Genomic DNA, 25,468 nt, shown 5'->3' with positions numbered 1-25,468 from the left:
GTCAATTAACGTACTAAAGAGGATCTTTATATTGGAGCTCTTTTTCTATTATTTCTTTCTACCATATCCTTAATAGCGGGTTGGTTACACCTACAATCGAAATGAAAACTGAGCGTTTGATGATTTAGAAATGCTGAATCTCGACTAAATCATCAATTGGCAAGACTATTTGAAGTGAGTTCTTTGGCTTGGACAAGATATTTAGTTCATGTCGCTATTCCTAGAGCTCAATGAATAAATTATTGTTATTATATTTTTTCGCGCTTCACACTCTGTTCTTATGTAAAAAGTCATTTGATACGAGTCACCAATAAAGATCACACAACATTATAGTGCCACACACACACACACACACACATACATATTGCTTAAGGGGAGGGATCTCCATTTTTCTAAAAAAATGGGGACACGCTCCTCACCATTGGATTTAACTTTAATGAAATTGTGTGGTTGAGATTGTGTGGTCTGTGTTTTAATCTAAACCACAAAATTTCATTAAAACCAATTAATGGTGGGGAGCGTGTCCCCATTTTTTGAAAAAATGGAGATCCCTCCTCTTAAGCAATCTCTGTGTGTGTGTGTGTATATATATCTATACTAAAAGCAAACGAAAAACTCTCACAACTAGAGACACTACAAAATATACAACGAATTCAAACTGAGGTTTTGGAAACTAAAGCTCACGAGTTGCAACGCTTATGATTCTCATAGATGTGCAAAATTCATCCTATAGCGCCCCTGATGCCATATCGAGGCCACCCACTATCTTACCCAAAAAGTTAGATTTAGTACACAGTTCAAAGTGGGAGAAACATTGATCTAACAAGATAGTTGGGATTTGAGACAAATAGAAACCAAAACGAGGAAGATCTCCTCAAGACGAGAAGGATAACAACCAGAATCACCTGCTATGCGGCAAAGATCTGGCCGAAAACACCCCCCTCCCCCCAGTTGCCTATTTTGTTTTTGCCAAATCTTAAGGTATCCCACACCCAGAAGGTAGGACTAATCCCTAGTGAGACCCGTAAAGACTAAAGACATTTCAATCCGCTCCTTACCACAACCAAATGACACGCGTCCTCCTAAAACTTTCAACTAGGGAATCGCCCGTGTTTTTACCAGCTTCGTGCCTTATACCCAAGACCAGGGAGTAAACCTGCCTAAATATGAAAAGTGAGTTTTTGGGATAGCTAAGGTTTTTTAAGTAGGATCATTTTTTTTCCCAGTTTCAAAATATAGTTTGAAAGTAATAATTAACAGAATAAAGAAGTAAAACAATAATCAACATTGATCGATCCTCACATACTCATTATCCCAACTTACAATGATCGATCCAAACAAATCGTCTAATAATTTTGGCTAACATAAACCCTTAATTGTTTGCAGCAAACAAAGGAAAACCCTTAACTATACCGAACTGCTATACCAACTTAATTTCCATTTCTAATACAAAACTATGCTTACAAAAACAAAACAAAACAAAACATATATATATATATATATATATATATATATATGAAGGCTTAATTATACAACAATAACAACAACAACAACCAAGTCATATTTCACTAAGTAGGGTCGGCTGTATGAATATTAGAACGCTACTCCACTAGATTTTGCGCCAAGTCTTTCTTTAACTCCAAGTACTCCATATTTTTTCAAAGCTTAGCTTAATTATGCATAACATTTTTAAATATATCAATTATCCCCCGCATATATATATCTAGAAATAGCCTAATAATTCACTAGTAGAATTCTTCTGTAGTGGTTTAATTAATTACTAATTATACGACAAATCTCGGAAGACCTATTTTTGAACCCAATTTTTGAACATCCTCTTGGACTTGCCGCCTATACTCCCCAAAGCTGAATTTTCTATAGACAGAAGGCTCCCTGCAACTCTGTATCACGGTGTCATATGAAGGACATAAGAAATATGCAGTTGAGAATCGTTCCACTTGCAAATTCGTGACAACTCGATGTTGAACACTCTTGTACACATTGTTGCTCCATGCCTAGGTAGACAAAGAAGAAAACAATAAAACTAATGAGATAATGAAACAAGTAACTTGCATTATTTACATAAAAAAGGATCTTGTGTTGTCATCTAAACTTCGTTTTTAGATAATTAAAAGCATTTGTGCTTATAATCGCTTCCTAGTAAAAGCGTTTTATATAAAGTAAGTATATCAAAATTTGTAATTAAAATATACAAGTGCGATTTTGAAAAACACTTGAAGTGCCTCATGAAAAAAAAAAAAAAAAAAAGCAGTGCTTATTCCAATAAACCACTATGAAGTGCTATTTTTAAACCCATAAGCACTTTGAGTTTTTTCTCCCAAATATTGTCAAAAACACTTTTGGTAATATGGAAGCACTTTTAGTTACTTAAAAAGCACTTCCAAGTAAGCTGTAAAGCCTTATAGATTGAAAAAACACCTTTTACAAAATCGCTTCTAACAAGAATCACTTATGAATAAAAAGCACTTCCTACATAGTGTTCCTAAACGTGCCCTGTCTATATGTATGCAGATATGATCCAGTATACATGTTTGAAATATCATAATGATGTGAATCAAAAATTTAAAATTACCTGAAATAGATCTCCAATGTTAATGATTAGAGCTTCTGGATTAGGTTTAACTGCGATCCATCTATCGTCTTTGATCAACTGCAATCCTCCAACCTGGTCTTGGTGCAATATTGTAAGGAAATCACTATCAGTGTGTGGCATCAATCCAAACACCTCAGAAGGGATGGGGCAAGGTGGATATCGGTTCATTCGAAGATAACAAGTGCTGGGCAAACAATTTTCTAGGAAAAATGTTGACTTGTGACCTAATTTCTCAGCCAAAATTTCAGCCAATTTCAGTGCCAAACTTGAAACTGTTGTAGCAAATTGTTCCATTGTTGAGCTGGATACATGCAAATATAATTGGAGAAATTGACTTAGTTCCCAATTAAATCATTAGTGCCAAATTATTAATTCAATCTTGCACAATTGGTACTGAAAATGATTAATGATCACTTCTAAAGATGAACTGTTAATTATTTACTATTATAGCAACATGAAGCAAGAATTTATTTATTTTTTAATAAGTTGCAAGAACTGATCAAGGTATTATACGAGAGAGGGGCCATGCATGCACTACGTACAGGGGTTTCACTTCTCAGGTTAATTTGAGAGTAAAAAGTGTAGGAGTAAAATAATATAATTAGTTTAATTGCATTAATAATTAACTCTACAACAAGAAGAAGTAAAGGTAAGATAACTATGACAGCAAATATATATCTGTAATTTGTCCATGACAGGGAAGCAATTCTGGCATCGATGAAGATAAGTACTACGTACTCTACATTTCTGGGTACAATTGCTAGATCGATCTAGAACAAAAAAGATACACTGCACACTGTATATATGTATGTATGTATGTATGTATGCAAGAAGCTGCTAGAAATTTGGAAGAAGTACTGCATCACATGCAAGTTCTCTGAAACTTAGTTTGTGGTTCCTAAATGACTGCATGTGATGCAGAAGCTGACTCATAGCTACTGAGCAGTCGGTTTCACCAACTTTTCCAATTTCTATGGGATTCATGAGTATGCAAAAATCAGACTCAAGAAACCAACAAGACCATATATATGTGAGGTGAGGACATGAAGAACATATACTGTACATCTGAAAGTATTTTTGGTCAATGTAAATTATAAAGATAAGAAAACTTGCAAGGGGTTATAACCTGTGGGTCACTTTGTTGCCAATTACTTTTGTGATTGGAACTTTAACTTCCTTCGGTGTATATAAATTTTTTGTGCAAAAATTTATTAGAATATTGTATGCATTTGGCCAGGTTCAAATCCGAGACCTCTAGACTAGTGTATGACACTACTATTTGGTCCGATGAATCGGTGATACTTCTCTTTTTTATATTAAAAAATGTCACACATTCAATAATTTATCAGTTAATTCTCCACCTTGGTTGATAAAAAAAAATTAATAAATAGGGTATAGTGCATAATTTCTGTAAGAATATCACTTGTTTATTTTATCGATGATTCCTATGGTATTAGTGGATTGGTACGGTACTGTTGAGACTCCAAAGATGTACAATTCATGAACCTGAAAGTTTGTAAATTTTTACCTGAGTGTATGGTTGAGACCAGAAGCTGATGTAGCAGAAATGTCGTTGAGTGGAATGTGAAAAGCTTCAGACCATGCTAACTGCCGTAGGCATGTGGCAGAAGGAGTTCCCCAACGATAAGTTCCCGGTGAAAAGTTCAAGTGCTTGTCCTCTTGCCTCTTCTTATCAAAAGATTGCTTGAACACCTTCTCTTGCTCACTCTTCATCTTCTGAAGAAGCCCTCCTGAAATCCCATGATTCACTACCTGAAAGAAACCCCACTCTTGCGATGCCCTAGCTATTTCCGTCATGCACTTCTCCCTCTCCTTTTCTCCGAGCTCCAGCCGCCTAAGATCAATCAACGGCAGTTCACATTCCTCCACTGTAACAAGCTGTTGTAGCACCTCCTCCTTGTTGTTGTTGATGTTGTTGGCTTTGTTGACGGTGTTGTCGAAAAGGGTCTTGTAGGCCTTGCGAAATGGTGGGTCCGAGTCCATGCTTAGAAATTCAAAGACATGTAGAGTGAGAGGGAGAGGGAGAGGAAAGGGAATGTTATGAGAGAAGGGAGAAGAGATTAAAAAGAACTCGATCGATTTGATAACAAATAATTACAAGTGGGTTTTGAAGACGATGAGAAAAGAGGTTGAGACAACACCGCGTTGCTATTGTTTCTTATGGTTCCCTTCGTCGTCGATGAAAACGTTATGGCCGTTTCCTTTTCCAACTTTTGGAGTCTACAGTAGTAGTTGTGTCCATGTCCTTTTGCCAGGCACTAGACATGGAAGTTATCTTTTTTTTTTTTAAATTTTATACTTTTCCTTAATTTAAATGAACAAAAATCTTCATTCCCAAGTTTTTCTTTGATTCCTATTGGATTACTCTTAATGCTCGTTAAATCCGTCTTGCCAAGTTTTAGTTTTTTTTATTAATGATAGTTGACATTAATTTTGATGACGCTGAATTTCTTATATATTATCAATAAATAAGTTTCAAAAATAGGTCCGAACAGAAAACAAATGAAATACTAACTAAACAATAGACATCTTAAAAGTTGGTGTCTCTAACACTATTAAAAATTGAATATGTCTTATCTAAAGAAGAAGAACACGTTCTGCAGGTTGATCTAATAAATTGATTTGAGCAGCTTAATTAACTAAATAAAGAGTGGCCACACTTAGAGCTGTCGAGTGGATTTTCCTCTGACCTAGGATTTTCAACCTTTTCAAAAATTTCCCAAACAAAGAAAGAGAATAATTCGTTCAGATTATATGAGCACTATAAATAAACAAATAAATTTGAGCAAAAACCAAATAAATAAACTTTTTGCAACTAAAAGCAAAAAAAAAAAAAAAAAAAAAGAAGCAAATAAACTGCTCCCTAGCAGAAGAAAACAAGACTCTGGTCGTATTAATCTGATGACCACCGACTGTCCAAGCATCCATTATTTTGCAATTAAAAATATATAACACAAAAGAATCATATCACGAACTAACGACTTCCTGTTGATTTCAGGTTTTCCCTTAAACTGCAACTTGATAGCATAATAGCAATTATCATTTAATATTGTATCTCATGTTTAATAATATTTCATACGAAATGGAATATATATGTTGATCCTTATTGAATTTTCAACATGATATGAGACCAACATATGCATACTGTTATCAGATCCATATTTATAATTCAGATATGCAAAGAATTGTAAAAATCTTTTGAAAGAGTTGTGTAAACTTCCTTTTATCACACCATTAACGTTAATTTAGACCACTAACTAAATGTTTCTCATTTCAATGCATGTGTGACCCAAATTAACGGTCTAATAAATGCTTTTTGATAACATATTGCAACAAAGCATTACCATTTATAAATTATGGTGTCGTTTTGGCTGAGTATTGGGTTAGATATATAACCCTGTAAATCAAGGTATATTGAAGGCATAGTGGAATCTTTCATTTTGAGGGGATTAGACATAAAGAAAACTTCTTCCTTTATAATCCTATCATTTTAGAGAGGATTGAAATGACTACGTTTTTTAATGAGCAATTCATCTTCTACCTTAAAAATAGTGGTTAATTCATTCCAATTCAAACTTTGAAAGTAAATTAAGTTTGCACTTTGAAATAAAATTGTTAAATATTTAAATTCACTATACCTAGCTACCACATTTCCTTGGGTCCTACGAAGAGTAAATATTCAAGCCATTATGTGAGACATATCTGATCTGCACAAAATATGCTTTTTATCTCCAACAGAGAGGCCATGGTATGATAAGCAGTACATACAATAATACAAGGTGAAAGAAACATTGAAAAAAACACTTCGTATATATGAAAATTGTTAGCAATTAGATAAGAATATAAAATAATGTTGATGAGGAGAAATATAGGTTAAAGATCCTATGTATAAAAGGCTGATAAAAGAAGAGAATAAGAAATGGAAACCAGATCTACTCTATTTCAAGACTATATATATATATAAATATATATCTTCAAGATTATCATCCTCAATAAGGATGAGAGTAATTAGATATAAGCTTCAATGTAATATCTCTATCTAGTAGATATATATACATATATATAACCTGTTCTTGAATCTTCATTAACAGATCAGACCAACCTGTATGTGCAGCCTGCAGAAATAAATAAATAAAAATCAAATTATGAAACTACATAGAGTCTTAAATAAAAAAAACTTCCCATAACACTTAGGGAGTTTGACACATGCAGGCTTATGACAAAATTTTAACTTCTATAACTTGCATTTTTCTAAAATAGATGATCTAACATAACTACATAGTTGCAAAAATCAAGTTTAACAACTAAAACACTCTACGCAGCATTAGAGCCGAACCTCAAAACTTGTAGCAAACTTATCTCTTACAACCAATGACAAAACCACCTAAAAAAGCTCAACAGTTTGGTACATAATATGCAAACTTATTTACATAGAAAAATCTCCTTAATTATTAGAAAAAAGTTTAGAGTGTGTCCTTAATTGTTGAAGAAAATTGACAAATATTTATAGGCAATCTTAATTTTTTTTAAGCCTTATTAGGAAATACTGTATAAAACAAACACTTGTAGTTGATAGGCTCAACTGTCAATATTACCAGCTCCTGATATGATAAGGATTAATTTGACAAAATTCAAAGATTACTGCTAAAACGAAATTACTTGCATGGCAATCCGCGGAGACGTTGACATCGACTAGCTATGACTACTTTGAAACATCATCCTACCTTAATTAAAAAACTTATTCAGATTAACTTGAAAGCAGTAAGATAAACATAAACAAATTAAACAACATATATAAATCGAAATCAAAATGCTGCTTACATGTCCTGGATCGAATTGAGGACGTTGGCTGGCTTTTATATAAAGAATGAGAACGAGAGCTTACACACACACATATATATTGAAAAAATTAGTTGGGGATGGCTGGCAAGCTAGGGATATATGTTTATAAGGTGAAAATCGCATCAATCAATACCAACGTCTTAAGTTTGTGTCCTTTGAATATATATATATATATATAGCTACGAGGATTGAGAGTCTATGCTTAAGAGAAGAACACGCGGCTCATACACGCATCAGATAAATATTCTAGCTAAGACCAGCGTCGGCACTTTTTCCTCCTTAAATTTTCAAATCTTAACGTACCATGCTTGCATGTCACACCAACTGATAGTACTAATTGTTGAGATGATCTCTTTACCATTCGACCAAAAAATACCCATTGTACAAATCCACACTAGTTAACAATGTCAACAAAGTTGTATAGCTGGTTAGAACACCCATTTAATAAGCAGAATGTTATTGATTTCAACTCTCAACGAAAAAAAAAATATTTTTTTCAACAGTAGTTAACTATATCATTTTTTTAATAAATTAGAATCTGGATTTTGTGATTCACGTCAAGGTATAATGTTTTCAGTTTTATTTACAGGACACCGGTTTCAGTCTTTAAGGACTATTAATTAGCAGTTATGAAAAGATTAAATTTTGGACATACATGCGCATATAGGTGGAAATTATAATCATGTCGCCGTCGGATTTAAAGGGCAATTTAGAACACAATAAAGTCAAGTCACTTAGTATTATGGTGTATTAATATTTTTTTTATTTGTAAGTGAACGATCTTACTCCGAATCTCGTAAATTACGAGTTTGGAACCAATTTATTTTCCCAACTCTTAGTGTAAATATATGGTTTAACAAATGGCGCCATTGCATATTTAATTTATATATTCATGTGTTCTTGGATTAATGATTCCACAATATAATTAAAAAGGATATATATTTTTAATTAAACATCGTAAGACAAACAAATAAATTAACAATGAACTAAACCCATTAATTTACAACTGAAATAAGTTAATTCAACCCAAACGGAGAAATGGCAGGAGATTATTAAAATAGTCACTGCATGCATATAGAATATGTCACTAAAATAATTTTCATACAGGAGGCCAAATATCAAATCATCGAAGGCTGCTTACGTCTTTTAGAAAATCAAGGACCCTTGAGCTTCGAATTGCTTTTTATCACACCAAATCATCTATAAGTTGTCTCGCGTTTTTGGCCTTTATCTATATACAGATTTTTCAGTGTGATCGGTACAGGGGGTGGTACATCATGTGTTACTATACAATGATGAGATATGTGTGCTAAAAAGTTAATAACTTAGAAAATAAAATTTCTCATCTCTCCTATTAAAACACGTGGTGTACAGGCCCGACCCTAAGGATAGCCCAAGTAGGCGCCCGCCTAGGGCCTCCACTTTAGAAGGGCCCCCCAAAAAAAATTTATATCCTGTAATTAACATATAAATACAAAAAAAAAAAAAAAAGTAAGAAATATCATAATTCATTTGTTAGTGCAATGGAAATGTTGGCTTCATTTTTCTTTGGTGTGTTGAGTTCGAAACACGAAGCTGCCTTTCAATCACTAGATTTTTCTTGTTTTTCAAATTTACTGCCAATCCATCTGTCCAACTGCATATAAAGTTTTAAAACTCAAGTCTCTTTGCAATCTTTTTTCTTTCAACTTCTCATTCTCTTCATTTATATCGAATGTTTAAACCAACTATCATATGGTCTTAAATATTGTACTTTAAGGTAATCAAAACTTTGAATTTTATATTTTTCTTTTCAATAACTTTTGATTCAATGGATTATTTTAATATTCAATTCATTAGTGTGATGTTGATTTTAGAAAAAAAAAAACACAAGAGAAACAATTAGCATTGAATTTATTATACTCGTCAATCAAGTTTTATTGTTATTTACTCTCTTTATCATCAAGTTTTATTGTTCTTCACTCTCAATCTTAAACTTTTGACTGCAAACATTTAGTACATTTGTGTCTAAAAACGTGAATCATGCAATGTTTAAATAATGTTTGTATATTTATCTTCTTTTGATATTAATTTTTAATAATATTTGATGTGAAAATATAACTTTTTATGTATTTAGCGAATTCTTTTTTATACAAATCAATATACAAAGAACCGGAGATTAGAGAACTTTAGGGCCCCACTTCGAAGGCTCGTCTAGGGCCGTCAAATTCTCAGGACCAGCCCTGGTGGTGTACCACTTGTGTTCCCGACACAACTAAAAATTTCTCCAATCTATAATTCAAAATTTCAACGCAACTAGAAATTACAAAACCTTTCCCAATTCTGACTTTAGCGCATCGAATTGATTGGTTTCCTCCAATTGGTATGCAAAACTCTCAAAAAGAAAGAAGTGAAGTTTGAATGTCTACCCTCGTATATACAAAAAGAGCGAGATGGAAAAGCTTAGAATAATGGTGAAGTGGTAGCCATGGTCTCTTCACTTATATATAAAGTATGAGGTGGTTCTATTCCTAGTCAAATAGAAAATGAAACTTACCACAAAGCTTGAGGTGATACTTTAACCATTTCAAATGAAAACTTTATACCGTCATTCAATCAACAACTCAGCATGATTTACGTGTTTGCAGTTAATTTTATGTAATCAAATTATTTAAAAAGAACAGATATGATGTTGATTCAACCTGTCTATGAAATGGTCGTCAGAGTATCACTATTACAAATTTGATTTGGATTATTCATGACATTATTGTATTAGGTATATTTGTACACTATGTTATAGCATAAGCACATGGTAGATTTTGGAGTATTGTAAAAGATATTTTCCATTTATAGTGTTACCTGGTGTGACAGAAAAAGAAATGCCATTTATAGTGAAGAAAAATGTATATGAAAGGGACAATGACTGGTGAGACTTGGACGCATGACAACCAATAATGAACTTAAAAAGCAAAGTTGAATAATGACGAGAGATTCGGTTGAATATAAGATATTTTTTAGTGTGATCGTCATACGAGGTGGTATATCACGTATCTCTATATAAATAGTGGGTTGTGTGTGTTAAAGGTTAATAACTTAAAACTTAAAATTTTTCACCACTTGCATAAAAACATATTGTGTACTATCCGTGTTTCTGTCACAACTAAAAGTTTCTAGTTGAATATGCACCAGTTGAAATAAATCTCTCTCTCTCTCTCTCTCTCTCTCTCTCTCTCTCTCTCTCTCAACACACACGGAGATACTCTGATAAAATGGGGATCAACAAGGCAGCCTTGAAGGACTATTAGTAGTTATGAAAAGATTAAATTTTGGACACACATGTGTATATAGGTGTAAATTATAATCATATCGTCGGATTCAAAAGAAAATTTAGAACACAATAAAGTCAAGTCACTTAGTATTGTATTACGGTGTATTAATATTCTTTTTACTTATAAGTGAACGATCTTAATTCGAATCTGATAAATTACAAGTTCAGAACCAATTTATTTCCCCAACTCTTAGTGTAAATATATGATTTATATATAAAAAAAGGAATTTAACTGTTTTTCAAGAACAAAGAGTACTAACCTAATTTCGTTAGAAAACAAAAAAATAGTTTAAATTCATTCTTTTATAGAACAATAATAGATTAGAATTACTACAAAAACAGATGCTAATATGTTTTTAACAAATGGCGCCATTGCATATTTAATTTATATATTCATGTGTTCTTGGATTAATGATTCCACAAAATAATTAAAAAGGACATATATTTTTAATTAAACATCATAAGACAAACAAATAAATTAACAATTAACTTAACCCATTAATTTACAACTGAAATAAGTTAATTCAACCCAAACAGAGAAATGGCAGGAGATTATTAAAATAGTCAATGCATGCATGTAGAATATATCACTAAAATAATTTTCATACAGGAGGCCAAAGGAAAGAACTTGGCTACTGAAGAATTCAGCAACTGGTTTTGCTTACACCCAATTACGGGTGAACACGTGTCTAAGTTTTTAATCAAAATTTAGATACGTGTCTACCCGTGATTGGATGTAAGCAGGACCGGCTATTGAATTTTCAGCAGCCAAGTAGTGTTCGAGGCCAAATATCAAATCAACGAAAGCTGCTTACGTCTTTTAGAAAATAAAGGACCCTGGAGCTTCCAATTGCTTTTTATCACACCAAGTCATCTATAAGTTGTCTCGCATTTTTGGCCTCTATCTATAATTCAAAGCAACTAGAATTACAAAACCTTCCCAAATTCTGACTTCAGCGCATCGAATTCATTGATTTCCACCAATTGGTATGCAAAACTCTCAAAAAAAGAAAGAAATCAGGTTTGAATGTCTACCCTCATATATACAAAGAGAGAGATGGAAAAGCTTAGAATAATGGTGAAGTGGTAGCCATGGTCTCTTCACTTATATATAAGTATGAGCTGGTTCTATTCCTAGTCTAATAGAAAATGAAACTTACCACAAAGCTTGAGGCGATACTTTAACCATTTTAAATGAAAATTTTATATCGTTATTCAATCAACACTCGGCATGACTTACGCGATTGCAGTTAACTTTATGTAATCAAATTATTTAAAAAGAACAGATATGACATTGATTCAACCTGTCTATGAAATGGTCGTCAAAGTTTCACTATTACAAATTCGACTTGGATTTTTCATGACTTCAATGTATTAGGTATATTTATACAACATGTTATAGTACAAGCACATGGTAAATTTTGGAGTATTGTGAAAGATATTTTCCATTTATAGTGTTAGCTGGTGTGACAGAAAAAGAAATGCCAGGGACAATGACTGGTAGATTTGGACGCATGACAACCAATAATAAACTTAAAAAGCAAAGTTGAATAATGATGAGAGGCTCGGTTGAATATGCACCAGTTGAAAGAAATCTCTCTCTCTCTCTCTCTCTCTCTCTCTCTCTCTCTTTTTCAACACACACAATACACAGGGAGATAAAATCCTGTAATAAAATGGGGATCAACAAGGCACATGATTAGAATTCGACGGACCTAACCGAATTTAACTGTAACATCTGCAATGCATGTCGGCAAATACGTGGAGGAACCTCGAGTCACAAGCCCGTTTTACATACTTCCGTTGGCATTTTCTATTTGGTCATGCATGTGCTGTGCTTTATTTGATATGGATCGAAAAGGACATGATCAGATTACTTAGCTCAATCATTAATAATAAAAGCAAGTCTCTAACGTCCTTCCATTTGGTATCTATAGAGATTATAGATTATGTATCGATGGTGACATTTAAATTCCTGTCATATTTCCACAAATATATATTATGGCTAAGAGCTAGGGCACGTTCCTGTGTTACTTGTGAGGGAAAACCAAACATTTGAGGCAGAAAAATCTTGCTCTGCTTTCGATATATATCAGATTTGTTTGCTTTTCCCTGGGAGTGTACATTTATTTGCAGATATACGCATGCATGCAATCTCTAAGCAAGTTAATTAGTTAAACTGTAAAATACCAAAATTAAATTAACTGAAAATAAAATTTGAATAGACTTCCTTGATTATATATCATTCGTGAATAATGTTGAGTATCAATCATAAATATTAATTGGCAGTATAGAGAGTAGCACAATTACTTATAAGATCATGTAAGGTTCCTTCTCTAATCAATGTGAGACTCATTTTAAACACGACCCCTCATGTGTGATGAATTTTCAAGCTTAACATGTGAACAACACAATTCAAGTGGCGTGGAGCATGTGTGGTGGCCGTTCGACTTCACTATGAAGAAGGTTGAGGTTTCACCATAAAACCAATTGGCAATATGAGGAATATCTCATCTACTTATAATCACATGCAAGACCCATCTTCTCATCAACGTGAGATTCATTCTTAACAATTCGTAGATACCATTCACAAAAACATGGGACCCTATATACTTGAGCTCTATTGTCTAACTCAATTTACTCTATATCTGAAGTAAATTAAAATGCATGCATAGACATGTAGACAAACACTTCATACCTCTATAAACAAGTATCTTCTGTGAACCATGGTCCAAGAATTAAATATTGAAAGTTGAAATTGCCAACCGCAAAATTAATACAGGAAGCATGTGATGGACCTCCACAACAAACACCTTTGGTTGTAGTTAATGGTCGAAGGTTGAGTTGTCGAATGCAAGTCTTTTGATTTTCAGTCTAAAAGAGGCCGACATAGATGTATGAAGAATGAAACTGTAGCAGGAGGAGTGTTTCAAAAACACATATTATTGAATATGGATGTGATATCCACACACCTTTTTTTATTTCTACCACATATTTTTAGTTTTCAGCTGTCGGATCGGATGAATTGAAAAAGATGAACATACAAAAATTAACAAAGAATGTGTAAGAAGTAACGAATGGTGTGTAGATAGCACACTCCTAATGAATATCTTCGTCATGAGACATATGTATCTAATGAGTGGAAGGTTTGATGATTAAAATAACAAGGGCTGAAGGTCGGTAAGCTGATGATAAAATGATTTCTTTTATCAACATTGTTGGATATTTCGATGTCATCTTTTGCGATCTCTTTTAATTTTGTAATGCTCATGTTTAAAGAAATTTATAAATCTGATTCAACCCATATCTACAAAATCTAGATCGCCAAAACAAAATCCAATTCTTGAGTTCGGTTTAGCGAGTAATATGAAGCACAAAAACTCAACCCCGAATATAAACTCAAAATAAATTCGAATAATTTTGAGTTACATTCTAGAGCTGAGGACAATGTTTGTCTCAATCAACTCTGTTTACAGAAGGTCCTAAATTTAAAAATTTCAATTTAACTATTGAATTGTGCAAATTTACGAGTGAAAATTGAGAACAATGCAGGATTGAGTTATGCTTGAATAAATAAAACAAAATTTTGAGGTGCGACTAGGGTTGGTTGGCATCGCAACCTGCCCAACGTACCTAATTCCCACCTTGGATGCACCTCTACTTCTATGAGCACGTAACTTGTTGAGAATGAATCTCGCTTTAATAAGATAAGAAATTTTATATGAGCTTATAAATAAATTGAATTACTATTCATATTATTAATTTGTTTTATAGTGAAACCCAACTTTAAACTTTCTTCATAAATAAAATATTATTACCTAACAAGTTTTAATGCATAAAATAAATAACACACATTTATTTTCTTAGTGTTTATTTGGTAAAATTTATTAATTTTTATTCTTAAAGTAGATATAAATTTACTTTGACATCATTTACTTCTTGTGTGTGAAGTATATTTTCTCAAATCCAAAATCAGTAGTCTAACATAGGACTTCGGATCCCTTCCTCCTAATCTATCAAATTAGGAAACTCATGTCATTAAAATTTGATCTAATGGCAATAAACAGGAGTCCACTTTAAAAATTATAATAACTTCAATCATTAGATCAAATTTCAACTATACAGATTCCCTAATTTGGTCGATTAGGAGGAAGAGATCATAGAATATCTCTTTTCTCTAACATATATCAATGATTGCTTGGTAGACTTACAAAAAGTCATATGAAGTAATCATTTATGGGCAAGAGAAATGCTAAGGAAACTTTCTCAAAAGTAAGATTTTCCACCATCTCATTTTTTTGACATAATTTTTTGAACATCATTATTAAAAAAATACGTCTAAAATATAAAATGAAAAAAATTCATAAAAAATCTCACTTTATCAGAGCGTCCCTATCATTTCTCTCAAGAGGGCAAATCCTTGTATATGATTAGATGACATGATTGATGTCATAGTTTCGTACTCTTAACCACCTAATGATATTTTCACTTATGATTAAATATAAAAATCAATAAACTGTACGACCATAAAAAAGAGAGGAAGATATAAAATGGATTGTGCATGTCATGTCATGTCATTTCAATTGGTGGAAGCTCTTTTATTAAGATTTGATACGTACAATCTTCATGTTTTTATTACGAGGCCTAATGTGCGCCGGTCTTTTCAATTTTACACTCGATGTTAACATGTTGTCACGTCACACACAGTATTATAATCTAATAATATTTTTTGAAAATTGTTATTGACATTTTAAAAATCTCATCTACGTTCCAAATTTTTATATTTGAAAAGAAAAATACACTTATGAAAAGTGTAAAATAAGATTTTTGAAGTGCGAATAATACTTCTCTATTTTTTATGCATTTATAAATGTTTAAGTTTAAATCTTGTTAGTAGCAAGTTTAATATTTAAATATTTCTTTATATATAAATAAGATATTAAGTTTGAATCTCATTAGTTAATAACAAGTTTAATAACAATTTATTTCCTATAAAAATAAAATAACAATTTATTTCTCAATTCTCCTAATATAAATATATCGTGTAAAAAAGTATTGTCACGCGATCCCTTCGGTTCTATATGAGATCCTAGGGCCTTTATATCATGTGGAGAGTGCTGAAACTTAACCGTCTTAGTTACCCCTTCGTTTCTCATCATCCCACTCTTTAAAAAGACTTAAATTATTCGTGACATTCTGTTAAATTATCAAAGAGACGGATTGAATGTTTACTTCCAACAATATCGATATTACCCTCAACTTATTAATTATCACCTGCACAATTCGTCAGGTGTGAAATTTTATCATAAAAGACTTAGGTATTAGGTAGAGTGGAGTTATAATATTTAAACTTTTTTTCCTCTAAGATACGATCGATGTGAAATATTTCAACACATCATAGACAAACCGTAATTTCATACATTTTAACTTTTGTACATGCAATTGTGTTGTCCTCTCTCTGTCGGATTAATGTATCCACAAGAATACTTGAAGTTCTTAAGATAATAAAAGAAAAACAAAATAAAAAAAGATTCCAAATTTCTAATTAAGAAGTTAAGTTGAAAGTAAACGACTTGTTAGGATGTGATAATCCATCTTCTTTCTGGGTCCTCTTTTGTTTATATTTAACAACTACCAGGAGGTTCATTGAATGTGGGAGTTCTCGAATGCTATCCATGTTGACTAAATGCATTTTTGGTGTTATACGATAACTTTTTTATGTGCGAGTTACATTGTTACGTGGTATTAATCTTTATTTGTTATAAATCTAAGTATAATATTAACAAAGTTATACACATGGTTTGTAACAAAGTTATACGATAACACTATGTGACAATGTGACAGTCATATTAAAAAACGAGAGTGACACTTAGTTTCATTGTTGGTCACTCTCATTTGTTTATTTTTTTCCATCAATTTGGTCACTATGTTTGATTTTGTTAGCAATTTAAGGACAACTTTCAACTTGAGGGAAATATTCGACTGTTTAAACTTTAGAGGCATTTGACTCATACATGGGTATATTAGTGTTTGAAAAGAAGAGGCCTGCTTAATAGGCTGCTGAGGCCCACTACGCCCAAACCCAAACCCAAACCCGACAACAAGAAAAAATCTCAGGCAAAAATAAAGATCCAAAAAATGGAAAAACAGAACTAAATAATAATAAAATAAAATAATGAATGCTTCTTCCACCTTCAACTTCCCGAACCTCGCTCCCGCGCGCGGTACCAGTCGTGCAAATCCCCAACCAATCCTCAAACCTCTGATCGCCGCCTCCTCCTCCGTACCCGAACCCGATTCCGACCCACATGCGCGGAAAATCAAGGGCAGCCCTCAGCTGACACGATGGTCCCGGGCACGGGCCATACGCTCGGGTCGGAAATTGGACCGCGCGGGACAGAGGACCCAATTTCTGGAGCCGAACCCTCCGCTGCATCCCAGCGACGGCGTATCGCTAGATCCTCATGATAGTAGTTCATCGGGAAGTGACGGCAGTGACGATGACGCGGAGACTACGGCGGGGAAGTCGATATACATGGTTTCTGACGGAACTGGATGGACGGTGGAGCACTCTGTCAACGCCGCGTTGGGGCAGTTCGAGCATTGCTTGGTCGATCGGGGCTGCGCCGTCAATACACATTTGTTTTCTGGGGTAAAGTTCGTTGCTTTATAATATTGGGAAATTGGCTAAAATGATCAAACATCAAAACCCAATTGCTGAATTGATCAAAATTAAATATCAATTGTGGAGTGATCAGATATGGACGGCATAGCGATTAGATAATCGATGATATTCTGAAACTGAATTGATCAAAATTAATATAATGTTTGTAGCTTAAATGAAAAAAAAAAAAAAAAAAAAAAACACCCACAAATTAATTAGTAAGGAGAAACTGAACAATAATGATTTTCTGCACAGTAGTATTTATATAGTAGATCACCACTAATGAAGGTAAACAGTTTTGACTATGAAAACTGCTGACTAGGACTTGAGGTGGCAAGCTTTCAATTAGTACTTGATCCAAATTTTCTCATAAATTTATAATCTTTGTAGCTCAAGTGAAAAAATAGCTCAAATTAGTACTTAATCTAATTTTTCTAATAAATTTATAATCTCTTCTATTATGATGTTTGTGGCTTAAGTGAAATGAAAGTAGACCAAATCAGTACTTAATATGAATTTTCTAATTTTGTAATCCTTGATACTGCCCTGTGTTGATTCTAATTTAGAATGCAAAATGGGGTATTGTGAAATCTTTCAGATTGATGATGTAGAGAGGTTGATGGAGATTGTAAAGCAAGCAGCAAAAGAAGGTGCTATGCTTGTGTACACTTTAGCTGACCCGTCAATGGCAGACTCTGCCCGGCAAGCATGCATGCACTGGGGCATACCAATGACAGATATGTTAGGTCCAATCACTGAGGCCATTGCTACCCATTTGGGCGTTTTGCCCTCCGGCCTCCCTCGTGGGGCACCAGGCCGGAGCTTTCCTCTCACCGATGAGTACTTTCGTAGGATTGAAGCCATTGAGTTTTCAATCAAACAAGATGATGGGGCATTGCCCCAGAACTTGCACAAGGCTGACATTGTTCTTGCCGGGGTCTCACGAACTGGGAAGACCCCATTATCAATATATCTTGCGCAAAAAGGTTACAAGGTTGCAAATGTGCCTATTGTGATCGGGGTTCAGCTGCCAAAGAGCCTTTTTGAGGTTGACCCGGAAAAGGTTTTTGGTCTGACTATCAATCCTCTAGTGTTGCAAACAATTAGAACGGCAAGAGCTAAGACTCTGGGGTTCAGTGAAGGAATGAAGAGTAACTATTCCGAGATGGTTCATGTCAGACAGGAGCTGGAGTTTGCTCGAAGGATTCTTGCACAGAATCCTGTCTGGCCAGTAATTGGTGAGAATACTGCACTTTCACATCTTTACACATATCGGTTTTCTTTTAGTGTGTTCTTCTTTGGTTTTCCTCTTATGCATCAATTTGGTAATGTGAAGATTGGTATGGTAATCGTTGCCTAAGTTAATCGTGCTCGTATTTTGTTGATTGCAGAAGTAACAGGAAAAGCAATAGAAGAAACTGCAGCTGTTGTATTGAGACTTTATCACGACCGGAAGCACAAGTGCTCTATGCCAAGAATATCTAAACGCTACTAGAAACGGAAATTTTGAACCAAGGAAGTAACTCAAGCTGTCTGCAATTTGTTGTGCCAAAATATGAGGTAAAATTATGTTGAATGGCATGCCTCTTTTATATTATATACCCGTGATACATACATAAACAAACATATATAGTGCTACCTATACGTGAATATATTTGTTGTACGAAAACATGAGGTAAGAATATGCTGAATGGCATGCCTCTTTTATATTATATACCAGTGGTACATCATAAACATATATATAGTGTTACCAATACATGAATGTCGAGTATAGCCATGCAGTTTCTCTGCTGAAAAGATTTCTTTGGTTTGAATCAAGCTTGCACACACGTATGATACAAAATTACAAATGCTAGTTGTCATTTCGAAATGTACAAGCCCATCACCATTCGCATTACATCCTGATGAAATAGCAGGAAATAGAGACAGAATTATCCTCATGGTTTTCATCACCCTTATAACTTTACATGTACATTTACCAATACATTGCAAGTAACTTCAGGAGGCTCAACCCAGATGCCACACTTTTTGTTTACTCTTGGCGGGGTTGGGTTTCGTGTTGCGTGTTTTGGACAACCCTGATTACATAGAACGCAATATTTTGAGCGATTTTGAGTGTGCCATTATTAGTATAGATATTTACTTCTTTCCAATGGAATGCCTTGTTGATTTGGTTTCTTCTTTATATTTCTTTGTAAATTGTCACCATATGTTAGGTTCTTCATCTTAAATTCTAAATTGACCTCTGTAATTTATGATTCACTGGAATTAGGGAGCACTAAAAGCTTTAACTGCTACCAATCGTAGATGACCTAGTGATACCTAAAACAACCAGACTCTTTAAAGAGAACGGTGAAAAATTTCCTTTCTGCATAAGGGTAGTATAGGGTGGGTGAAAGAATTAAGACTTTTTATGTGAGATTGTATTTTAGGTTCGTGTGTGATGTAGGAATTGATTGCCAACTTTGCAAGGGAAGATTTTGTGGATTGTACAAACTGACCTAACCCACATCTGCTTAAATATTCAATCTTTAGTCCCCGAAAGCAAAACATATCGCAAACTATTTTTAGAGTCCAATTGTGACTCTGGATTTGGGGGATATCCTTCTTATCATTCTCTTGGCATGACTTATATACATCTGAGAATGCATGGTGGCGGTATTCCCTACCCAAAATATTAGTGTGTGATTAGCTTGAGATACCGCCACAATCAGTGGTGGATGTACATTGGGACCAAGGTGGTCCCAAGACCACTCAGAGTCCTAGAAATATTCATGTGAAGGTCTTCCGAGAATCCTTCGAATGTTTGGTACGGTTTCTTGTGTGCCCACAAGGGTTTGATTTAATGCAAGTTAGGCATATCTTGACAGCACTTGTGTCGAGCACTCGACAAATTCTCTTGATAGCACTCATGACTCATGAGGTTGCTTTGGCATATGTACACATATTTGTTGACATGTGTGCAATATGATTCGGTTGGCAACAAGAAGTCAACCAAGTGTTCGATAAAATGCCTTAGTGAATACACTAAAATTTTCTTACGCACTCTATTTCTATTAGAAGACTTAGACCTTTAATACTAAGACCCTCCAATATTCGAATCGTAAATGCGTCACTAGCTACAATGGTACAATTATGACTACTTGGGAGATATTCTTTTCTAATCTTAAATGCGTCACTAGCCACAATGGTACAAATACGACTACTTGGGAGATATTCTTCCTTCCCATCGTTCTCATGACGTGACTTGTAAATGTTATAAAACCAACCACTCTCCTTTTGGAGTTTATCTTTGTTTTTTGCTTATGTTTGAACAGGGGATGTCATGTTGTGTGGTTTTGAATGTAATTCCACCATTGCACTCCTAGGACTCCAAAAATATATATTCCTTAAAAGTAAAAGCTCCAACTGCGCATGCGTGAAGACCAAATTGCCATTATTAATATTATTGTTTGCTTTGCAATCTCGTCGTTGTTTCCGTCCATTTGTCCACTCACTTGGAAGCCACACACAACAAATATGGCCGGCCGAAGTTGGGTTGCCGAAAGAGAAAAGCAAACAGGGACGTGTGGAAATTATTTTCCCGAGTAAAATACAAGGCAAAAAGGATGAGAAGGCGAACCGAAAAAAGAAGTGACTTTCTGATCCTCCCATTAATCTGTGTAGAGAAAAGAAATGCTTTACAAACAAAGAACACATCATGTGTTTTGATTTCACCCATCTACATAAAAAAATAAAAAAAAAAAAAAGAAAAAAGAAAGAAAGTTAAGATTCCTTCTCCTTGTCACAATGCAGTATGTCTTTGTCTTCACTTCTAAGACTTTGTAAAGTGCCTCAAAAAGGAGTTTTGGATTTCTGCACCAAGACATGCTGATGGAATGTTGTTAGCATTTCTCGATCCAAAAAACCATATCTCTCGTCGAAAGAAGCCGCTTTTTTGGACTAGCTAGCTACCTTTCCGTCATGGATCGTTTCGTGTCTTAAATTCAACTAGAAAGTGTACAACTTGTATCATTGCTGCCAATCCAGACTGTTCTCGTCTGCATTGTACTTGGCAATCGAAAGCGTGAAGTATATGAGTAAGATTGTTCCAACGCTTGACCTGCCATCGAAAAAGAACACTTGTGATCACCGAGTCGAATTAATGGAGTTTAGGGTTTAGGGTTTAAAGAGATCAGTAGACTTACATGGTGGCAAAGAAGAGGAGAACCCTCTTGGGATCAATGCCCCACGAGGAAGAGCGCCGGAAACTATTTCTCCGGACAACGCACCTCCCTTCAGTGGTGGTGCCAATGTTGGCCGCGGTGACGGTGATCTGATGATGAACGTGTGGGTTGCTCGACTGATCTATGGTCCCAACAGCTAGTGGGGACTTTTCAGGCGTGCTAGACCCTACAATAGTAGCTGCAACTCAATAATTTCATACCAAAATGTGCACAGAACATGTTGCTTAACTAGAATTTCAACGTCAGATTTCCCAAAAAGCTGGCGCATATAACTGCCTATGCCTCCAAACAGGGAATCAAAACAAAGGGGGGAAGGTATTGAGTAAATCCTTTTACCAAAAGCAATTAAAGTGTTTCTGGTAAGAAGCAAACGGATATGTGTTCCTACAGGAAGCACTTCAAGTGCGTTTCTAAGATTCAATTGCATTTTTATTAAGGATTCGTTCTAAAAATATTTTCATCAAAAACATTTTTAATAATTTTAAAGCACTTCTAAACAAACCATAAAAATGCAATCAAACAGTGAAGAATTCATCAACTGTACCATCTGGTTGACCTAGCCAAAATCTGGTTGCATTTCACTGTCACAACCGACCCCAAGGGCCCCACTTAAAATTGATTAGAGTTGGTTCTGGTTTGAATTATGGATGTGGGTTCATGCTTATCACTAACTAATCGCCAACTTACAAGTTTCAAATACCCATAAGTTTATCTAAGGTGGGACACTAACAAATGATTAATGATAATGCAAGAGGTTTGTAACCCAATCGTCTCGAGTTTGATTGCCCACTTTCCAGTATCGCAGGCGTTTAAAATGAGACTCACATAAACTTGCATCAGACTGTGAGCCGTAAAGAGACATTTCAAATAAACAGTACGTTGTGGAGTGCTTCTTACAGTTTTCTAATTACGATAAAGAAACAATTATAATATGGGAATGACAAGGGGTAGTGTGTGGGAGTCAGCCAAATCAATGTGAGGCTGGTAAAGGTTGGTGATAACAATTATATATTACCACAAATATGGCGCACACTAAAGTATGTCTAATTTTTTATTAGAAAAATTAACGAACAGTTAAAAAAAAAAAACTTCATTTTTAATGAAAAGTCATTCTAAAGGTATAATGAATAGTATCAGAAAAATATATAAATGTGATTTTTCGTTAAAAGTGAACATTACCGAGAATGTTTTGTTAAACCTTCATTTTTTTTATTTTGTTCTTACTGTTTGCAACCCCAGAAGGCATTTCAGCATCAATTTATATCACTCTCACCAGACAGAAAGTTAATCATCTTTTTATCAAATTTCAAACATAATTAATTTAAAGTAAAACATCGCTTTTATAAGAAAAAATTATTACCGACGGGTGAGGATGTTGTAGATGAAAGTTCTTTGTCGTTTGAATCTCCTTTGCAGATTATCTTCTTCTCCCCACCTCTCTGAGACCATTTCCGGGAAAGATTTCTCTGCATCTTTATCATTAAAGATAAATAATTCGACAACAATTTTAATTTTAAAATGGAAAAAGAAAGCAAAGAAGGGTAGAAAACAGAGTTTAAAAAACAAATATGAACAACTTGCAATCGCAATTGCAATTTTACTTTTGATGTCTCAAACAATGATGCTTGTTGTTGCTTGAGAAACAAATACGACTGCAGTCTCAAGAATGTCATGATTTTTCTTCTTTTTTAACCGAGCGACATTCTGAACTACTCTAATTTACAAGGACGAGAATTCAAAGTCAGGTGAAAGGGTACTGAAATTTTTTTTCTGAACCTGTTAACCTAACCAACGTTTACTAAAAAAAAACGCCATGATTAATTGGGAGAATAACTACTAGAAGATTGCCACTTTTAAGAAATCCAAGGAGAAAAAAAAAAAAACTGGAAAATGCACACTCTTATGAAAAACATAAATAAATGGGAGGAAGAAGAACGTTACCGAGACTCTAGAATTTGCAGTGACATCTTTATCCGTGCCACCATGGGAGAAGCTTTCCATGTCGATGACGAAGCTGTCAGATTTATCAGCGGTGTAATGAAACCCGTTTATATGATCCGAAACCGATATTTTCTGGGTTCCCATTCTCTCTTCTAATCCATAAACCTCCCCAGAATCAGAATCCTAAACCAAAATCCAAAAACCCGAATTCAGAAACAGCGTCCCTGTAATTACTAATTAAAAACTTTTCTGAAAATTTGGAACTCCAACGGAACAGTTACAATACGAAAATGGAGCAATTTTCGAGAACCCAATTAAAAAATAAATAAAACCCAGAAAATGTATAATTTAGTTTTGCTTACCAACTTTGGATTTTCCGCCATTTTTCTGTCGCTCTGTAGAAAAATGAAAGCTCGGAGGAACAGATAAATGGAGGAGGAGAAGAGAAGGGGCCGTATCAGGAGCGTCAGAAATTGCGTACCGAACTGGACAATCAACAGACACCACCTGATAGCGAAATAAGAAAATTTGAAAAATAAGATCGAAAGAAAACTATCCAAATAAGTCAAACTGGAGGGATTTAACTGGAATAAACAAATAGCAGATGAAACAAAGCCCGTGAATTATACGAAAGAAACTCACTTTGTACGCGAAGGCTGCGACTTTCTGATTATTTTGTTCACTTTTTCTTCTTCTTCTTCCAACTGCTCAAGTCGTTGAAAAAAGTTTAGAAACCCCAGCGCACGTAATAACCCACAAGAGAAGATTAAGTCTTTTATCTTGTTTCTTCAACAAAACCTGTTGCAGAAGATAAAATGGAGACTTGGAGAGAGAGAGAGAGAGAGGTTGGTAGTTTTGGCTGCGAAGGAAGGGACAGAAATTCAGAAAGGGAGTGAGGATGCGAGAATGTGATCATGTGGGGAGTGTTTTTTATACCACAAGTTGGTGTTTAATTATAATCGTGACGTTTTTATTCCTTAATCACTTGCGTTATAATTTTTTTAATAGTACCTCCAGATTTATCTTACGATAAATTAAACTGCCAACTTAAATAATTCTTCGAATCTTTTTTATCTGTAAAATCTAATCTCCTTATCAAATATCTAAACCAACCCTATCCAATTGTATAAAATCTTATTAACTTTGCATATCTAATTTCATCCCAGCTTTTATCAATTATAATTCAAACCAGTTAGTTACAAAGTATCAAAACATTAAGATTATGTGGTTTTGAAAATTGGAATTCCTTTCTTCTTAAAGGCATGAACCCTGTTTATATGAATTTTTTCAAAACAAGTCCCTCTTTCTTTTTCATATGCGAAAAAGAAAAAAGAAAAAACTCATGAGAGAAGAGGAGTGAACAATCTAGAGAGAGGGAAAGAGGAAAGGGATGTGGAGGAGAGAAACAGTAGGGGAAGAAGATGGACGTTCACGCGACAAAATTTTTCAATTTAATCATTTTGTAGGATTATTTGTGTCTCGGTGTAACATAAAATTATTTAAGTTGATAACTTAATCTACAATAAGATTAATAAAAAAAATTCTTATTACTTCATTTGACATAAAACTTTAAAGTGCTTTTGTGACATATTAACGTTTTCTAGAGAAACACAAACATACTCTTTGATCAATTGTAGGATGGAGAGACCACAAGAGTCCCATGGTAATGACCCTACACCCGCCCAATTAGTAGAACATTCTGTCATGTTATTTTCTGTTTTTGTTTTTAGAGATCCTGTCATATTCCACGCAAATTCGGGTTCTGGATTAATTAATCAAACAAGAAAAGTGGTTTTTTAATCTCTAATTATAATATAAATGGCAACATTTATTTAATTTGTAAAGCTAATCTT

General features: G+C 34.2%; 3 protein-coding genes across 7 annotated transcripts; 1 reads left to right on the top strand and 2 right to left on the bottom strand.

Annotated features, from left to right (window-relative positions):
- Positions 1-1,262: 1,262 nt before the first annotated feature.
- LOC137727290 (gibberellin 2-beta-dioxygenase 8-like) lies at positions 1,263-7,603 on the bottom strand. 4 transcript variants are annotated; one of them, XM_088677341.1, is made up of 5 exons: positions 7,457-7,603; positions 6,703-6,750; positions 4,143-4,619; positions 2,594-2,915; positions 1,263-2,015 (listed from the first exon to the last, which is right to left on the bottom strand). In XM_088677341.1, exons 3-5 carry the CDS (start codon positions 4,616-4,618, stop codon positions 1,785-1,787), a joined length of 1,029 nt encoding a protein of 342 aa, XP_088533467.1. In that variant the 5' UTR covers position 4,619; positions 6,703-6,750; positions 7,457-7,603; the 3' UTR covers positions 1,263-1,784. The 4 variants fall into 4 exon arrangements, with proteins under 4 accessions (XP_088533467.1, XP_088533466.1, XP_088533468.1 ...); XM_088677340.1 differs by lacking the exon at positions 7,457-7,603 and adding an exon at positions 6,972-7,101; XM_088677342.1 differs by lacking the exons at positions 6,703-6,750; positions 7,457-7,603 and adding an exon at positions 4,734-6,637.
- Positions 7,604-16,810: 9,207 nt separating this feature from the next.
- Positions 16,811-19,245, top strand: LOC137728711 (putative pyruvate, phosphate dikinase regulatory protein, chloroplastic). Its single transcript, XM_068467453.2, has 3 exons — positions 16,811-17,436; positions 18,047-18,686; positions 18,840-19,245. The coding sequence occupies exons 1-3, from the start codon at positions 16,960-16,962 to the stop codon at positions 18,941-18,943; spliced, it is 1,221 nt and encodes a 406-aa protein (XP_068323554.2). The 5' UTR covers positions 16,811-16,959; the 3' UTR covers positions 18,944-19,245.
- A 1,812-nt stretch (positions 19,246-21,057) lies between these two features.
- LOC137729668 (uncharacterized) lies at positions 21,058-24,517 on the bottom strand. 2 transcript variants are annotated; one of them, XM_068468671.2, is made up of 6 exons: positions 24,258-24,517; positions 23,978-24,122; positions 23,616-23,798; positions 23,035-23,146; positions 21,636-21,840; positions 21,058-21,550 (listed from the first exon to the last, which is right to left on the bottom strand). In XM_068468671.2, the coding sequence occupies exons 2-6, from the start codon at positions 23,996-23,998 to the stop codon at positions 21,460-21,462; spliced, it is 612 nt and encodes a 203-aa protein (XP_068324772.2). In that variant the 5' UTR covers positions 23,999-24,122; positions 24,258-24,517; the 3' UTR covers positions 21,058-21,459. The 2 variants fall into 2 exon arrangements, with proteins under 2 accessions (XP_068324772.2, XP_068324773.2); XM_068468672.2 differs by having other exon boundaries at positions 23,035-23,140.
- Between the last annotated feature and the right edge of the window lie 951 nt (positions 24,518-25,468).

This window comes from Pyrus communis, chromosome 10 (assembly GCF_041283825.1).
Source record: "Pyrus communis isolate YQ-2024b chromosome 10, ASM4128382v1, whole genome shotgun sequence".
Lineage (NCBI taxonomy): Eukaryota > Viridiplantae > Streptophyta > Magnoliopsida > Rosales > Rosaceae > Pyrus > Pyrus communis.
Note: the sequence above shows the minus strand (reverse complement) of the source record. Positions and strands in the feature narration are given on the sequence as shown.

Coding starts and splice junctions, on each gene's coding strand:
- LOC137729668 (XM_068468671.2), bottom strand. CDS start 23,998: ATGGCGGAAAATCCAAAGTTG. Junction 23,799..23,977: donor TGGCGGAAAATCCAAAGTTG/GTAAGCAAAACT, acceptor ATTTTGGTTTAG/GATTCTGATTCTGGGGAGGT. Junction 23,147..23,615: donor CTGCAAATTCTAGAGTCTCG/GTAACGTTCTTC, acceptor TTAATGATAAAG/ATGCAGAGAAATCTTTCCCG.
- LOC137728711 (XM_068467453.2), top strand. CDS start 16,960: ATGAATGCTTCTTCCACCTTCAACTTCCCGAACCTCGCTCCCGCGCGC. Junction 17,437..18,046: donor ATACACATTTGTTTTCTGGG/GTAAAGTTCGTT, acceptor GAAATCTTTCAG/ATTGATGATGTAGAGAGGTT. Junction 18,687..18,839: donor TCCTGTCTGGCCAGTAATTG/GTGAGAATACTG, acceptor TGTTGATTGCAG/AAGTAACAGGAAAAGCAATA.
- LOC137727290 (XM_088677341.1), bottom strand. CDS start 4,618: ATGGACTCGGACCCACCATTTCGCAAGGCCTACAAGACCCTTTTCGAC. Junction 2,916..4,142: donor GGTCTCAACCATACACTCAG/GTAAAAATTTAC, acceptor GCATGTATCCAG/CTCAACAATGGAACAATTTG. Junction 2,016..2,593: donor ACATTGGAGATCTATTTCAG/GTAATTTTAAAT, acceptor TTGTCTACCTAG/GCATGGAGCAACAATGTGTA.